Here is a 12,822-nt window from a genome sequence, read left to right on the forward strand (position 1 = left end):
TTTATTTTATTATATTTTTTCAAGAAATGAAGCTTTTAATGGGATTATTTATTTATTTCTGCCTTTGGACAGTCAATTGCATTTTTATGTATCTTTAAATAACTTTATAAATCAGAAATTTGTAGCCCCAAAAAAAATGAGCGTCACGTCATTGACCCCTATATATTTGGAAACTGATGCCCACATGCTAAACCAATCACACACTCACTGACATACTACGTGCAGGTATACTATGCGCATCCTCACTACACACTCACCCAACAGTAGAGGTTGTACCATTCCTCACCGCCAGAGGATGCAAGAAGGCCGTTTCCTCGACTCTCGACCCGACTCAGCACGGCGCGGTTCCCGTACACAGAATCCCAAAACACTAAACAGGTGGTCCTACTCCGCCACACAGAGCCTGCCGCCGTGATGAAACGGAACGGGTACTGATTTTAACTCACTTCTGATCCCCCAAGGTGCAGAACCAAAGATTATTAATGGTCTGGACATCAAAGTGCGGGAACCTTTGATCCAGAGTTTCCCTTAGAAACGGGAAGGTCTAAGGAGAGTGGAAACTATGAAAGTGACGGTGTGTTTTGGAAGAACTCGGGTCGTGGTTCCGTGCGGAGACGGCAACGTTAAAGTGCACACGCTCATTCAGCAGGCCGCTGTGCGGTACAGGAGAGCCATCGCCAAGGTGAGATGCTGTTACACTGTATCATCTGGTTGTGCATTTGTAACAGATTTGCGCTGGACGCAGCCGGTGAGGGCTGCAATATGGCGGTGGAGTAGAGACGGAGTGAGCGGGGGAAGGGATTGGGACCGTCCGGACACTTTAACTCTCAACTAGAGTTAAAGTGCTTTATTCCCCAATAAATAACGATTAGTGTATTTTTTTGTCCTTTAATTAGCTGTCCAGATGTTCTTTAACATCCATGTCTCCAGCAGACTGCAGGAAACCAGTGAAAAATGGGGGCAATATGAAGTGTTATGAGAGAGATAAGTTTACTCCACGATTCAGACGTTATTATCCAACTGTGGTACCCCTTAGGAAGGACATTGCTTTTAAAAGGACACCGTTTTATGTACATAAACCGCGACGGTTTGCTGCAATTTGCGCGGATATGCTGTCTTGACCTTTTCTTGTGTGTGTGTCTGAGTGCCCTGTGCTTTGTTTCAATGAGTTGATGAGAGCTGCTGCTGCTAGGCTAACACTGATAACTGATAGATCTTCCTGCTTGGCACCATTAAACCGTGTATTCTAGTTGCAACAAAGCTGGAACGCTTTTATTATAGGGCGATTCTTCAATTAGAAACACCGTTGGCTGCTTAAAATCTTGAAAAATGAAACTTTTAAAAACTTTGTTCCATCTATGGGTTTTATCACGTGTTCTGGAATAAAGATATGTTCATGTATCAAACATCAACTGGATCTTGGTATAGTGTATATTAATGGTGTGGATTTTTGATATTGTGTGATGGTAATGACGTTTCAGTTTTTTTTTTTTTTGTTGAGAATGTTGTATAAGCCTTGGACTTGCTAAAACAAGTTAGGTATTTTTCTGTATGAAATATCTACACAAATGAAGAATTTCAGATAAATATCTCAACTCTGTAAGTCCATACAATGCAAGTCAATGGGTGACAAAAATCTTAAGGGAGCATAAAAGTCTATATTATCCATAAGACTTCAGTGGTTAAATCCATGTATTCAGACTCAATATGATAGGTGTGGGTGAGAAACAGATCAACAGATCAAAGTCATTTTTTAACATGAATTCTCCTCCCTGCCCAGTAGGGGGCGATATGCACAAAGAATTTGGATCACCAAAAACAGAAGAAGGTGAAAGTGAAGGAAAAAGGGCTTAAATATTTATCTGTTTCTGACCTACACCTATCATATCACTTCAGAAGTTATGGATTTAGTCACCAGAGTTGTCTGGAGTACTTTTATGTTGCCCTTATGTGGATTTTGGAGCTTCAAAATTTTGGCATCCATTCACTTGCATTGTATGGACCTACAGAGCTAAGATATTCTTCAAAAATCTTCATTTGTGTTCTGCAGAAGAAAGAAAGTCATCTACATCTGGGATGGGATGAGGAACTGATGAGAGAATTTTCTTTTTTGGGTGAACTTGACCAAAGGGGACACAGATCACCCAATAGTGACATCACACAAAACAACTATTTGCAACAAAACAACATAAATAATATTACAAAAACTTAATAACACGTTTTTTAAAAAAAAAATGCCCCATTTGTTCCCTTTGTCAAAGGAAACATCATTAAATAATTCAAGTGCAAGGAATTGTGGGTATTCCCCATAGCCTCAATTTCGTACTCAATATTTTGAGTTAAAATGTTAAGTCTATTGATTTTTAAGAAAAATAAGGTCAAGGGAATTAGATATTTGAGTTAAGACAACTTGATTTTTTTTCCAGTAATGACAACATTAAGGTTTACAGTGAAGTTTAATTATGACATTTAATAATAAAATATGGTTTATTGTGATGTTACAGTTATTATGATGGTGTGTTATGATGGTTATGAATGCATTGCTGAGTGATTGTGATTTCACTCTTATGTGTAGTGTCATTGAGTTAACTGATATGAGGATTTGAAGTGGTATATCATCATGGAGTATATAATATTATGATAATATGACCCTGCATTCTGACCCCAGCTTAGCTGGGATATGTGAAAAAAAGAATTTCACTGTATATGTGCAAATGTATAATGTGTGATAAATAAAAAAAAAAAATTATTAATTAATTAATTAATGTGGAGTGTTTCGGCTATAGATGAGATGATTTAGCTGTTAATTTGATGGTGTGAAGTGTTGTTATGAAGAAATATTATTTTTGTGTTGAGACAGGCAGTAGCTATAATTAAAGTCTTGCTACAAGAGGGAAAGACAGGCAGTGAAACAGAGACAGACCTTGTCAATGTGTGACCTGTGCTGTCCTTGGTTCAGTTATACTGTCAGTCATTCCATTTGCTTTCCTCCTTCCCCCAAATACCTCTGTTGTCTGTTCCTCTTTAGCTAGGCTACATCAAGCTCTCTCTCTCTCTCTCTCTCTCTCTCTCTCTCTCTCTCTCTCTCGCTCGCTCTCTCTCTCTCACTCTGCTCTCATTGTGTAGGCCGTTTGCTTTCTAGGTTCGAGCCTTTCAGCTGCCCATACTGAAGCAACTGCTCTTCAAACCACACACACACAGAGGCAGACAGAGGCGTACTGTGTGAGACTGTGGGGTTCTGTTTTAGAGTCGAACTGTTGTCCTGGATTATTATGCATCAGTATATCCAGAGCTCCAGCACACTTTATTCCTGCCTGTATGTATTCACTGAATTTGTGTACAAGCCTGATAATACCAGCACTTTTAGGAGTGCAGAAAGAACTGCTGAACTAGATTCATAACAGAAATATGGAGACATCAAACTGAGACATTTCAGAGACATTTAAGTGTGATCTGGCTGTGAAACAGAGCCATCCTAACTGATCACTTCTCAGGTCTGTTGCAGAGTGTGTTGGCAGGTACTCAGATGCATGTGTTCATTTAGAGCAACACCCAGCTGCAGCTGTACCTTTAGAAATGAATGGGTTCTGCACTTATCTAACCAATTTTAAATAGGCTAGCTGCCTATTTTTTGTAATTTGTGGTACAGTTGAAGTTAGAAGTTTACATACACCTTAGCCAAATACATTAAAACTCAGCTTTTCACAATTGACATTTAATCGTAGAAAACTTTCCATCTTAGGTCAGTTAGTTGCCATGAAATCAAAATTAAAGTTTTGCTGCTTTTAGTTTATATTTATTCCCTTTAAGGTCACCAATATGCTAGTGTACTTCCAAATGCTGACGAAATTCGTTTTCAGAAGATATAAGCATTTAAAATCAGCAGTCTCTATCTTCCGGCTTGAGGCACAGTCATGACGACACAAATGGCATGACAGACTTTGTCCAGTCAAATGCTTTCTAGAACAAGAACATTCCGTCCCCTAGCGTGTCAGGCTGTGTTCTAACTGGCGCTGATCATGCCTTCGCAGGATACTTCGAAAGGAGCACAATCCATGCTGTAGGGTTAATTCCAAACGGATTTTATGATAAGAATCGCTTAAATTTTTTGACTTACCATTATCACCTTTCAGCCTTCTGAAGCTCTCACAGTTGAGGGCAATTGTCTTTATATGGAATAGGGCATAGGAATGATGACTTCTAAATATGACATGCTGACGCCGAAGCTGGATGAAAGGAAACTCGCTGGAGTTTATTTCTATTTTTCTGCAGACGGAGGTTTCTTGGATATACCACTTGAGTAAGTGTTCTTTATTCTTTATGCTTAGAGTATTGTGATTCAAAACGTGGACAAATTAGCTTCTACTTGCTTATTTCACATTTATATGTATTTGCACAACGGCTCCAGCCTTGTCCTAACGTAAACCAAGTCCCCGCCCTACATTTTTTTTTCTCGATCGAAAAGCCGTTTCACTCAGATATACGTCACAATACAGTAATAAAGTCGGTCGTAACTTCCGTTTTATGGCAACTTTAAGAATGTGAAATGTCAGAATAATAGTAGAGAGTGATTTATTTCAGCTTTTATTTCTTTCATCACATTCCCAGTGGGTCAGAAGTTTACATACACTTTGTTAATATTTGGTAGCACTGCATTTAAATTGTTTAACTTGGGTCAAACTTTTTGGGTAGCTTTCCACAAGCTTGTCACAATAAGTTGCTGGAATTTTTGCCCATTCCTCCAGACAGAACTGGTGTAACTGAGACAGTTTTGTAGGCCTCCTTGCTCACTCAAGCTTTTTCAGTTCTGCCCACAAATTTTCTATCGGATTGAGGTCAGGGCTTTGTGATGGCCACTCCAATACATTGACTTTGTTGTCCTTAAGCCATTTTGCCACAACTTTAGAGGTATGCTTGGGGTCATTGTCCATTTGGAAGGCCCATTTGTGACTGAGCTTTAACTTCCTGGCTGATGTCTTGAGATGTTGCTTCAATATATCCACATACTTTTCCTTCTTTATGATGCCATCTATTTTGTGAAGTTCACCAGTCCCTCCTACAGAAAAGCACCCCCACAACATGATGCTGCAACCCCCATGCTTCACCGTTGGGATGGTGTTCTTCAGCTTGTAAGCCTTACCCTTTTTCCTCCAAACATAACGATGGTCATTATGGCCAAACAGTTACATTTTTGTTTCATCAGACCAGAGCACATTTCTACAGAAAGTAAGAACTTTGTCCCCATGTGCACTTGCAAACTGTAGTCTGGCTTTTTTTTATGGCAGTTTTGGAGCAGTGGCATCTTCCTTTGCTGAGCAGCCTTTCAGGTTATGTCAATGTAGGACTCATTTTACTGTGGATATAGATACTTGTCTACCTGTTTCCTCCAGCATCTTCACATTATACATTCATTTCTAGGAGACAGAATGTGTCTCCTTCCTGAGCGGTATGATGGCTGCATGGTCCCATGGTGTTTATACTTGCCTGTACTATTGTTTGTACAGATGAACGCTGTACCTTCAGGCATTTGGAAATTGCTCCCAAGGATGAACCAGACTTGTGGAGGTCAACACTTTTTTTTTTTTTTTTTTTTGTCTAATTTCTTTTGATTTTCCAATGATGTCAAGCAAAGAGGCACTGAGTTTGAAGGTAGGCCTTAAAATACATCCACAGGTACACCTCCAATTGACTCCAATTAGCCTATCAGAATCTAATTGGCTAATTGCCTAAAGGCTTGACATAATTTTCTGGAACTTTCCAAGCTGCTTAAAGGCACAGTTAACTTAGTGTAAATTTCTGACCCACTGGAATTGTGATATAGTCAATTAAAAGTGAAACATTCTGTCTGTAAACAATTGTTGGAAAACTTACTCATGTCGTGCACAAAGGAGATGTCCTAAACTACTTGCCAAAGCTATAGTTTGCTAATATGAGAACATTTTTAATGACTTCAGCCTAAGTGTATGTAAATTTCTGACTTCAACTGTGTATCAGTGGCTTTACATGTTTACAAGCATTGTTTATGATAAAACTGACAGATGCATGAAGAATGATATGGAAACTTAAAGCTGAAGTGTGTCATTTCAACATAATCACATGGAAGGTCGGCATGTTGTTTCCGATACTTCCAGTTACCTAAGATCGGCCACATTATGCCGACTCACTGACTAGCGGCATCTCCTATCAGACATGTTTGCATCAGCTCCAGTGTGTTTACCTTCCCCTGTGGTGCGACCATATGCGTGTCATGTCAGCAGCATGGAAGAATGGGTTCGGATACCGTATTGAAACCAGGAAGTAATCGTGTTTGCATTATCAGTGACTAGCACGATTTGGAGGTTGCATTTTTCCCTCATAGCATTACATTTTTACTCCACTGATGTTTAGTTTTGGGATTTGGGTTGGGGTTTATAAAACATGCATTCATCTTCACTTTATTACTGCCTGTACAGGTAAAAACATCTTGCTTCAAAACTTGCTTTATCCCAGAAAATGTAGCTCACACATGCACACATGCCATACCACACTTACTGCTTTGGCCACTGGGGGCAGTGTTTCGTATTTTGCTGAGCACTGAATGATTTTAGCTAAAGAAAAGTCAACTTACTGTTTCCAATTGCACTGTGAGATCAGTCTGGTCATTTTTGTGGATGTTGAAGTACTTTCTCATATCCCAGCTATAAGTAAGCCATTTGTAGGTCGATCCACCCAAAAGGTTTAAACACTGTGGCTCTGTAGCACTATCAAAACATTGATATTTTTGTTTGATATAGCAATATTGGCTCACCCAATGGCATCAGTTCGGAGATGGGACTATCTCTTTGTTTGACCAATGTTTTTGACCAATGGCAGATGGTGGGGGGTGGTATTGTTCAGAACAATTATTTTTTGTAGTTCTGTTTGGTGAATCTAGCGTCATAGAAATTACTCTCTTTGCAAAAATTGTTAACTTATTGCAGAATATTAATGTGTGTGCAGGGTTAGGGTTAGGGTTGGGTTAGGGAGGAGAGGAAGAAAACAGCTCACAGTCCAGATCTAAACTTTCCAAACAGCTTCAGGTGATGTAGATTGCAAAGTATGAGGGAATTTTGCAAAAATACAAAATAAGTAAATACAGAAGCACTCTTGTTGTGGAATAAGCGAAGCCGGCGCTCTGCTTAAGCAAAACTTGCGTGTCGAGCGTCTTTAAAGGAAACGCCCTGGTGTTACATATTTAATGCGTTATAGCATTATTAAAGTTCAAATAATAAGGAAGCAGGAAACTGCACAACTCAGAAACTGGCATTTCTCCTTGCGGTCAGCGCCTCTACTATGTGTTACGCGAAGTGTCCTGATCTAAGGGGAAGAGATTGAAACTGCACCCGGCTGAGGCATACTCTCGCGGGGACGCTCATCCCTCGAGTGTGCTAGATTATAGCGTGATGGCTCGTGACTTATTGAATCATAATATGTCACTGTGCATTTCTTATCATGAAGAAAATTGGCAATACGCAGCTTTATTAATAAGAGAGAGTTTTTCTTTTCTTTTCTTTTTTTAGTTAAAGATGGATTGAAGTGAACAGAAAGGTGAGAGAGGGTAGTCTTCGCCGCATTATACACTGCAACAAAATATGTTTTTGATTTGATTTTGTTTTGACTTGTTTTCCAATGTAAATATCTAAAACTCCTTTAAAACAACATACATTTACTTTAGCAGCTATACTGCAGAAGAAAAATGTGTTATCTGAGAATGTTGAACATAATATAAAAAATACAAATATCTAAAAATCCTTTAAAAAAAGATTTATTCACCTGAGAAGCAGCATATAAGAAATTGGACTTGCTTCTAGAGAGTAGATCTTAAATATCTTATATGTTGCTTCTCAAGTAAATGTGTCTTGTTTTAAGGATTTTAGACCATTTTAAATGGAAAACAAAACACAAAAACCCTTGATAACAATAGGATTTTTTGCAGTGAATTTTTTACTCAATTAAATTTAATAAAAAGTTTTTTTTTTTTTTTGCTCTCTAATTCAGTGAAAGTAATTTAGAGATATTTTTTAAAGATTATTTTGTCGTCTTTATTGTTAGCAAGCACATATATTACAACCTTTTAACTAGGGGCACAAGCTGAATAGTCGGTTAAGAGCTAATGATTAATCATTGCAATAATTGCCCGAATAGTCGAACAGTCCTTCTAATAATTCTTTAGAATAGTCAATTATCAAAATAATCGTTAGTTGCAGCCCTAGTGCAGAGGGGTTGTAGGAAGTGGGGTACATCTCTTTTCCTGCCAAGTGGGCTTTTTCAAGTGCAGGATAATCGCCTCAGGTGAGTCTGGGCCCGTCTTTCACTGGACCATGTTGACCACTGGTTAAACTGTCTATTATTCTGTGTGCACGTCATGTTTAGAACAATACATTAGGTTTATTGTACATTTCTTACAGGCCTGTTTGTTTCTATCCTAGCTATTATTATTATTATTATTATTATTATTATTATTTTATTTATTTATTTATTTTTTGGGTTAATGTTCTTTACAAACAGCTGTCATATTAAATCATAGGCTAATGCACGTCATGATATACGTGCAACTTTTCTGCAAATTTTTCTCTCTTGTAGATTTGGCTTACCTGTTAATTATTTTTAACATTGTCCTGACTGTTTTAATATGTTAAGTAACTTTTACATGTAGAACAGGCTATTAGGATTGCTATATTGATTCTGAACTATTCATTCAGTTGTTACAATAAATATGCCTGTATTCATTAACATTGATTCAGTAAATGTGTCAACATTTAATGTACAATGATCATAATGCAAGGCAAGTACGTCACAAATAAATGCCCTTTTTCAGTGGAATTTAGTGTCTGATTTGGTTGTTGGAATAAAGTATTTTAAATGGGTTGCGTAAACACACAATGTTTTTTGACTGGTTTCTGAGGATTTCTTTCTTTTTAGACTAGTCGACTCCAAAATTTACGTTTAAATGTCAGTAAAATTAGTCATTCCGCACATCCCTAATTAAAACTTTACTGTCTTTCCAAAAACTGAAAAACAAAATTCACAAAGCCATCCTAGGATATCAGCACTAAAAATGTCTTTTTAGGCAGTTCAGTCTGGTTTTACAGTTGATTGTATTATTTCTCACCCAAGTATCTGAAGATGAATGTTACTGTAGTCTCAGCTGCACAGATTCAACAAGCTGAATATTGATAAAAAGAAGATCAAACTTGATATTAAACATGCAATTTGCAAGCTGTGTCATATAGTGTTAATATTTGTAGGTATTAGAAAATTCACTTTGTGCCTCTGTAATTGCAACACATGAAAGAAGAATCACAATACAAAGATCCATTCGAGACCCAGGTATCATAATACTGTAGTATCACAGGATTCCAGGTAATTCCCAATCCTAGCAACCTTGGCTCTGTGCTTTGGGCCACCAGAGGTTTTGTCTTGCCTTCAGGATCATCTTGGCCTTTCGATATTGGAAAAAAAAAAATGAACCTTTCAGCTGCAGAATAACTTGCACGAGTTGGAAAACATTTGTCGGTTTGTATCTTGACTGTTCACTGCCTTGACTGTTCACACAGTCATATGCCTGGCATGCTATTTTTCTAGAATAGTGTTCAAGTAATTTTTCTTTATGGTTGGTGAACCCTCTATTTCCAGTGACCTTTCTCAAGCGGGATTGGGCCTGGTATTAGTGTACTGAAGGTTATTTTGGATAAAGTGTTATTGACTGCCAGATGGGCTGGTTTGAGTATTTCTGTTACTGCTGATCTCCTGGGATTTTCATGCACAACAGTCTCTAGAATTTACTGCGAATGGTGCCAGAAACAAAATACATCCAGTGAGCAACAGTTCTGTGGACAGAAATGCCTTGTTGATGAGAGAGGTCAACAGAGAATGGCCAGACTGGTTCAAACTGACAAAGTCTACAGTAACTCAGATAACTGCCCTGTACAATTGTGGTGAGAAGAATAACATCTCAGAATGCTTTTCTGAGATGCGGGTTGGCGCTGTTTTGGCAGCAAAAGGGGGACCTACACAATATTAGGCAGGTGGTTTTAATGTATGTCTGACCGGTGTATGTTGGAACTTCCCATTCACATCTATATCTCTTGCTACTGGATATGCTAATAAAATATGACCAAAAAGTACCACGGTATTGCCTTGGTTTTTCTTTTCTTTTTTGCCACTTTTCTTGGTATAGAATTCTGTGATATTCCTTTAAAATATCTTGGAGCACTATATTAAAACTAGGGGAGAGTAATATAGAGTAATTTTGAAGTCGAGTACACTAACCCACACAAAAATGAGTAATTGATTACTCGTATATAAAATGTAAGTTAAAATTATCAAGTAAACATGCACATGTAATTTATAGCCTATAGACCATTTCAAGGATGTAAAGATAACAAAGGGATTAGATCGCTGCTGAGCCTGAAGCATTTCCAGTATCATTACCGGATCCTTTAAATAAGGCTCTGAGTTAACACATTTTCTCAAAGAACATCAAACGTTTACCTGAAGTGAATTATCCAGACGTGTTGTTGATACTGAGCTTCCACACGAGAGAGGCGATGAAATTGTATCGTAGTTTAGACGCTCACAATTAGGGTTGCGTGGTTTACTGGTACTAACAAAGTATCGCGATACCAAAAATATTTAAAGTGTACGTTATCATCTTGTTGCTAATTTCAGTACCATATTAAAGTATGCTGTCATTTGCAAAATTATGTGAGATGTGACAGTTTTGAGATGAAATCAATGACAATTTGAAAATAAAATAAAAAACCTCTGGATATGGCCAAGTGTGATCATTAAACAGCAGAAGGATTTAATTTAATTAAATATTATACAGTCACATGCTGCACGCCACAGAATGAACAAGAGGTGCCGCTCTGCTCTGTCATCTGCTTCACACACACACACACACACACACACACACACACACATGCGCACGCATGCTCAAGCACTATAACACGCTGCTGGTGCTTAATTTTCATGCAGTGTGTTTAGAGTATAAATGGCTGTTAACACTTAAATTAACTCCTCCAGTGCAGCTCGGAGATTTCAGCTCGAGAGTTGCGATGGGATTGTCCCAGTATTAATGGGAAGCTTGATATAACTAACCCGCAAAAACAGGAAGAACTCAAAGGTCTGTCAAAATAAAAGTCCAGCTAACATGAAAGCTCCAGTCAACTGGATGTGTGAAATTGAAGACAGAAAAATATAACTACTGTATAAAAATGTAATATTCAAAAAGTAGCAATAATACTCATAATAACTAATACATAATATTAAATTGTTGTTTTTATTATTATTATTATTATTATTATTATTATTATTATTATCATCTGTAAGCAATATCACAAATGCAAGTGTTTTATCAGCATGTTGTGATTCAGCTATAGCAGCCTTGTGCCACAGGTAATCAGATTTTTTTTTCATTAATGTTTTCATTAATACTGTGAAGCTGTGTTGTGCAGCATTTTATTTTACCAAAAATGAAATTGCAATTGTTTTATGTCTTTTTTTATTAAAGCTGTATGTATCAATTTGATTAAACACCATTTGATCATAACATTTAATTAAAACATTAAAATGGAAACCAGAAAAATTAAAACAGAAAACGCATAATATGTATCTGTGAGACTTTATGCAGTTCTTTTAATCATTTTCTGTGTAATTTCATAAAAAATCTGAGGCTTTTTATTTGTTGATTATTGTATCGATTTGGTATCGATACCAAGGTACAAGGGCTGGTATCGTACCTAAGCCAAAATTTTGGTATCGGAGCAACCCTACTCAATTATTTCCTCAGCGGAAAGATCAGGACTATTAAATCGCTCCTATTTTAATCAGTGAAGCTGTCTGCGTGATTTTAAACTTAGCAGTTTAATATGGCAGATATTTGCTTTTGTGTGACAAATTGCTTATATTCCTCATTTGTAAGTCGTTTTGGAAAAAACGTCTGCTATATGATTAAATGTAATAATAAATGACTTGCGCAGCTACATTCATTATAATGGGAGTATAGTCTACCTCTCAAACTTACATTAGTTGGCATAAATTTAGTTCACCTACAAGATAAGACGTGTGTTACAGTTGTTAGTACTGCTCGTATCCAGCCGTTGCGCTTCACTGCTGCGGATGCGTCCATTTGTGGTTTCTTTTTCTGAGATCTAAACACTTTATGTCCTATAGTTCCTATAGTTTATCGTGTTAAAGTCACTGTGAATGAAGCTCCTCCTGCTGTTGATTTGAATGAGTTTGACAACTAGTAGGAAATGACATTATTTCCTTTAATCAACGAATAATCCTTTAAAGGGTCTATATTGTTTTGTTCACAAACATTACCAAGAATGGGTTGAAAATAATCTAACTTCAAACTTTGCATTTATTTTTGAAAAAATTAAATTAACGTAATAAATAAATTGAACAATGCATGTTTAACGATGGGCCTAAATTGTTTTGTGTTTTTCTTTTTTTGTTTTTTTCTGGCTAATGCTAAAATGTAAATATATATAAAATTTTGGCAGGGCTTGTAAAAATCACAGCTACAACTGTTCATCCCTGTTGGTGATGTCTCCACAAGCTGGTTTTGTCAGGTTTTGCTATTTGGATATGTATTCAGAAATTTCATCCCCACAAGGATAGCAAAACCTGCCCATACAAGTCAACACACTGTGTGTGTGTAACCCAGTATTGTGTTTTTGCAAGATGGTTATGTAGCCATGCGTTTGCGTGTGTTTATCTGGCTGCCAAGCTATTCTGAATAGCATGGGATCCACAGAGGAGTATTTCAGGCTGCATAGACCTCATGAAGGACTT

The 12,822-nt window shown here is 37.3% G+C and overlaps 1 protein-coding gene across 3 annotated transcripts in view; it reads left to right on the top strand.

Annotated features, from left to right (window-relative positions):
• Window positions 1-358: 358 nt before the first annotated feature.
• The window catches only part of LOC127441121 (partitioning defective 3 homolog), a 144,112-nt gene continuing 131,648 nt past the window's right edge, over window positions 359-12,822 (top strand). For all 3 annotated transcript variants that reach the window (XM_051698331.1, XM_051698332.1, XM_051698333.1), the window contains exon 1: window positions 359-682. In XM_051698331.1, coding sequence (XP_051554291.1) covers window positions 563-682 — 120 coding nt within the window. In that variant the 5' untranslated portion in view covers window positions 359-562. The remainder of the gene's footprint in view (window positions 683-12,822) is intronic.

Source organism: Myxocyprinus asiaticus, chromosome 5 (genome assembly GCF_019703515.2).
Source record: "Myxocyprinus asiaticus isolate MX2 ecotype Aquarium Trade chromosome 5, UBuf_Myxa_2, whole genome shotgun sequence".
Lineage (NCBI taxonomy): Eukaryota > Metazoa > Chordata > Actinopteri > Cypriniformes > Catostomidae > Myxocyprinus > Myxocyprinus asiaticus.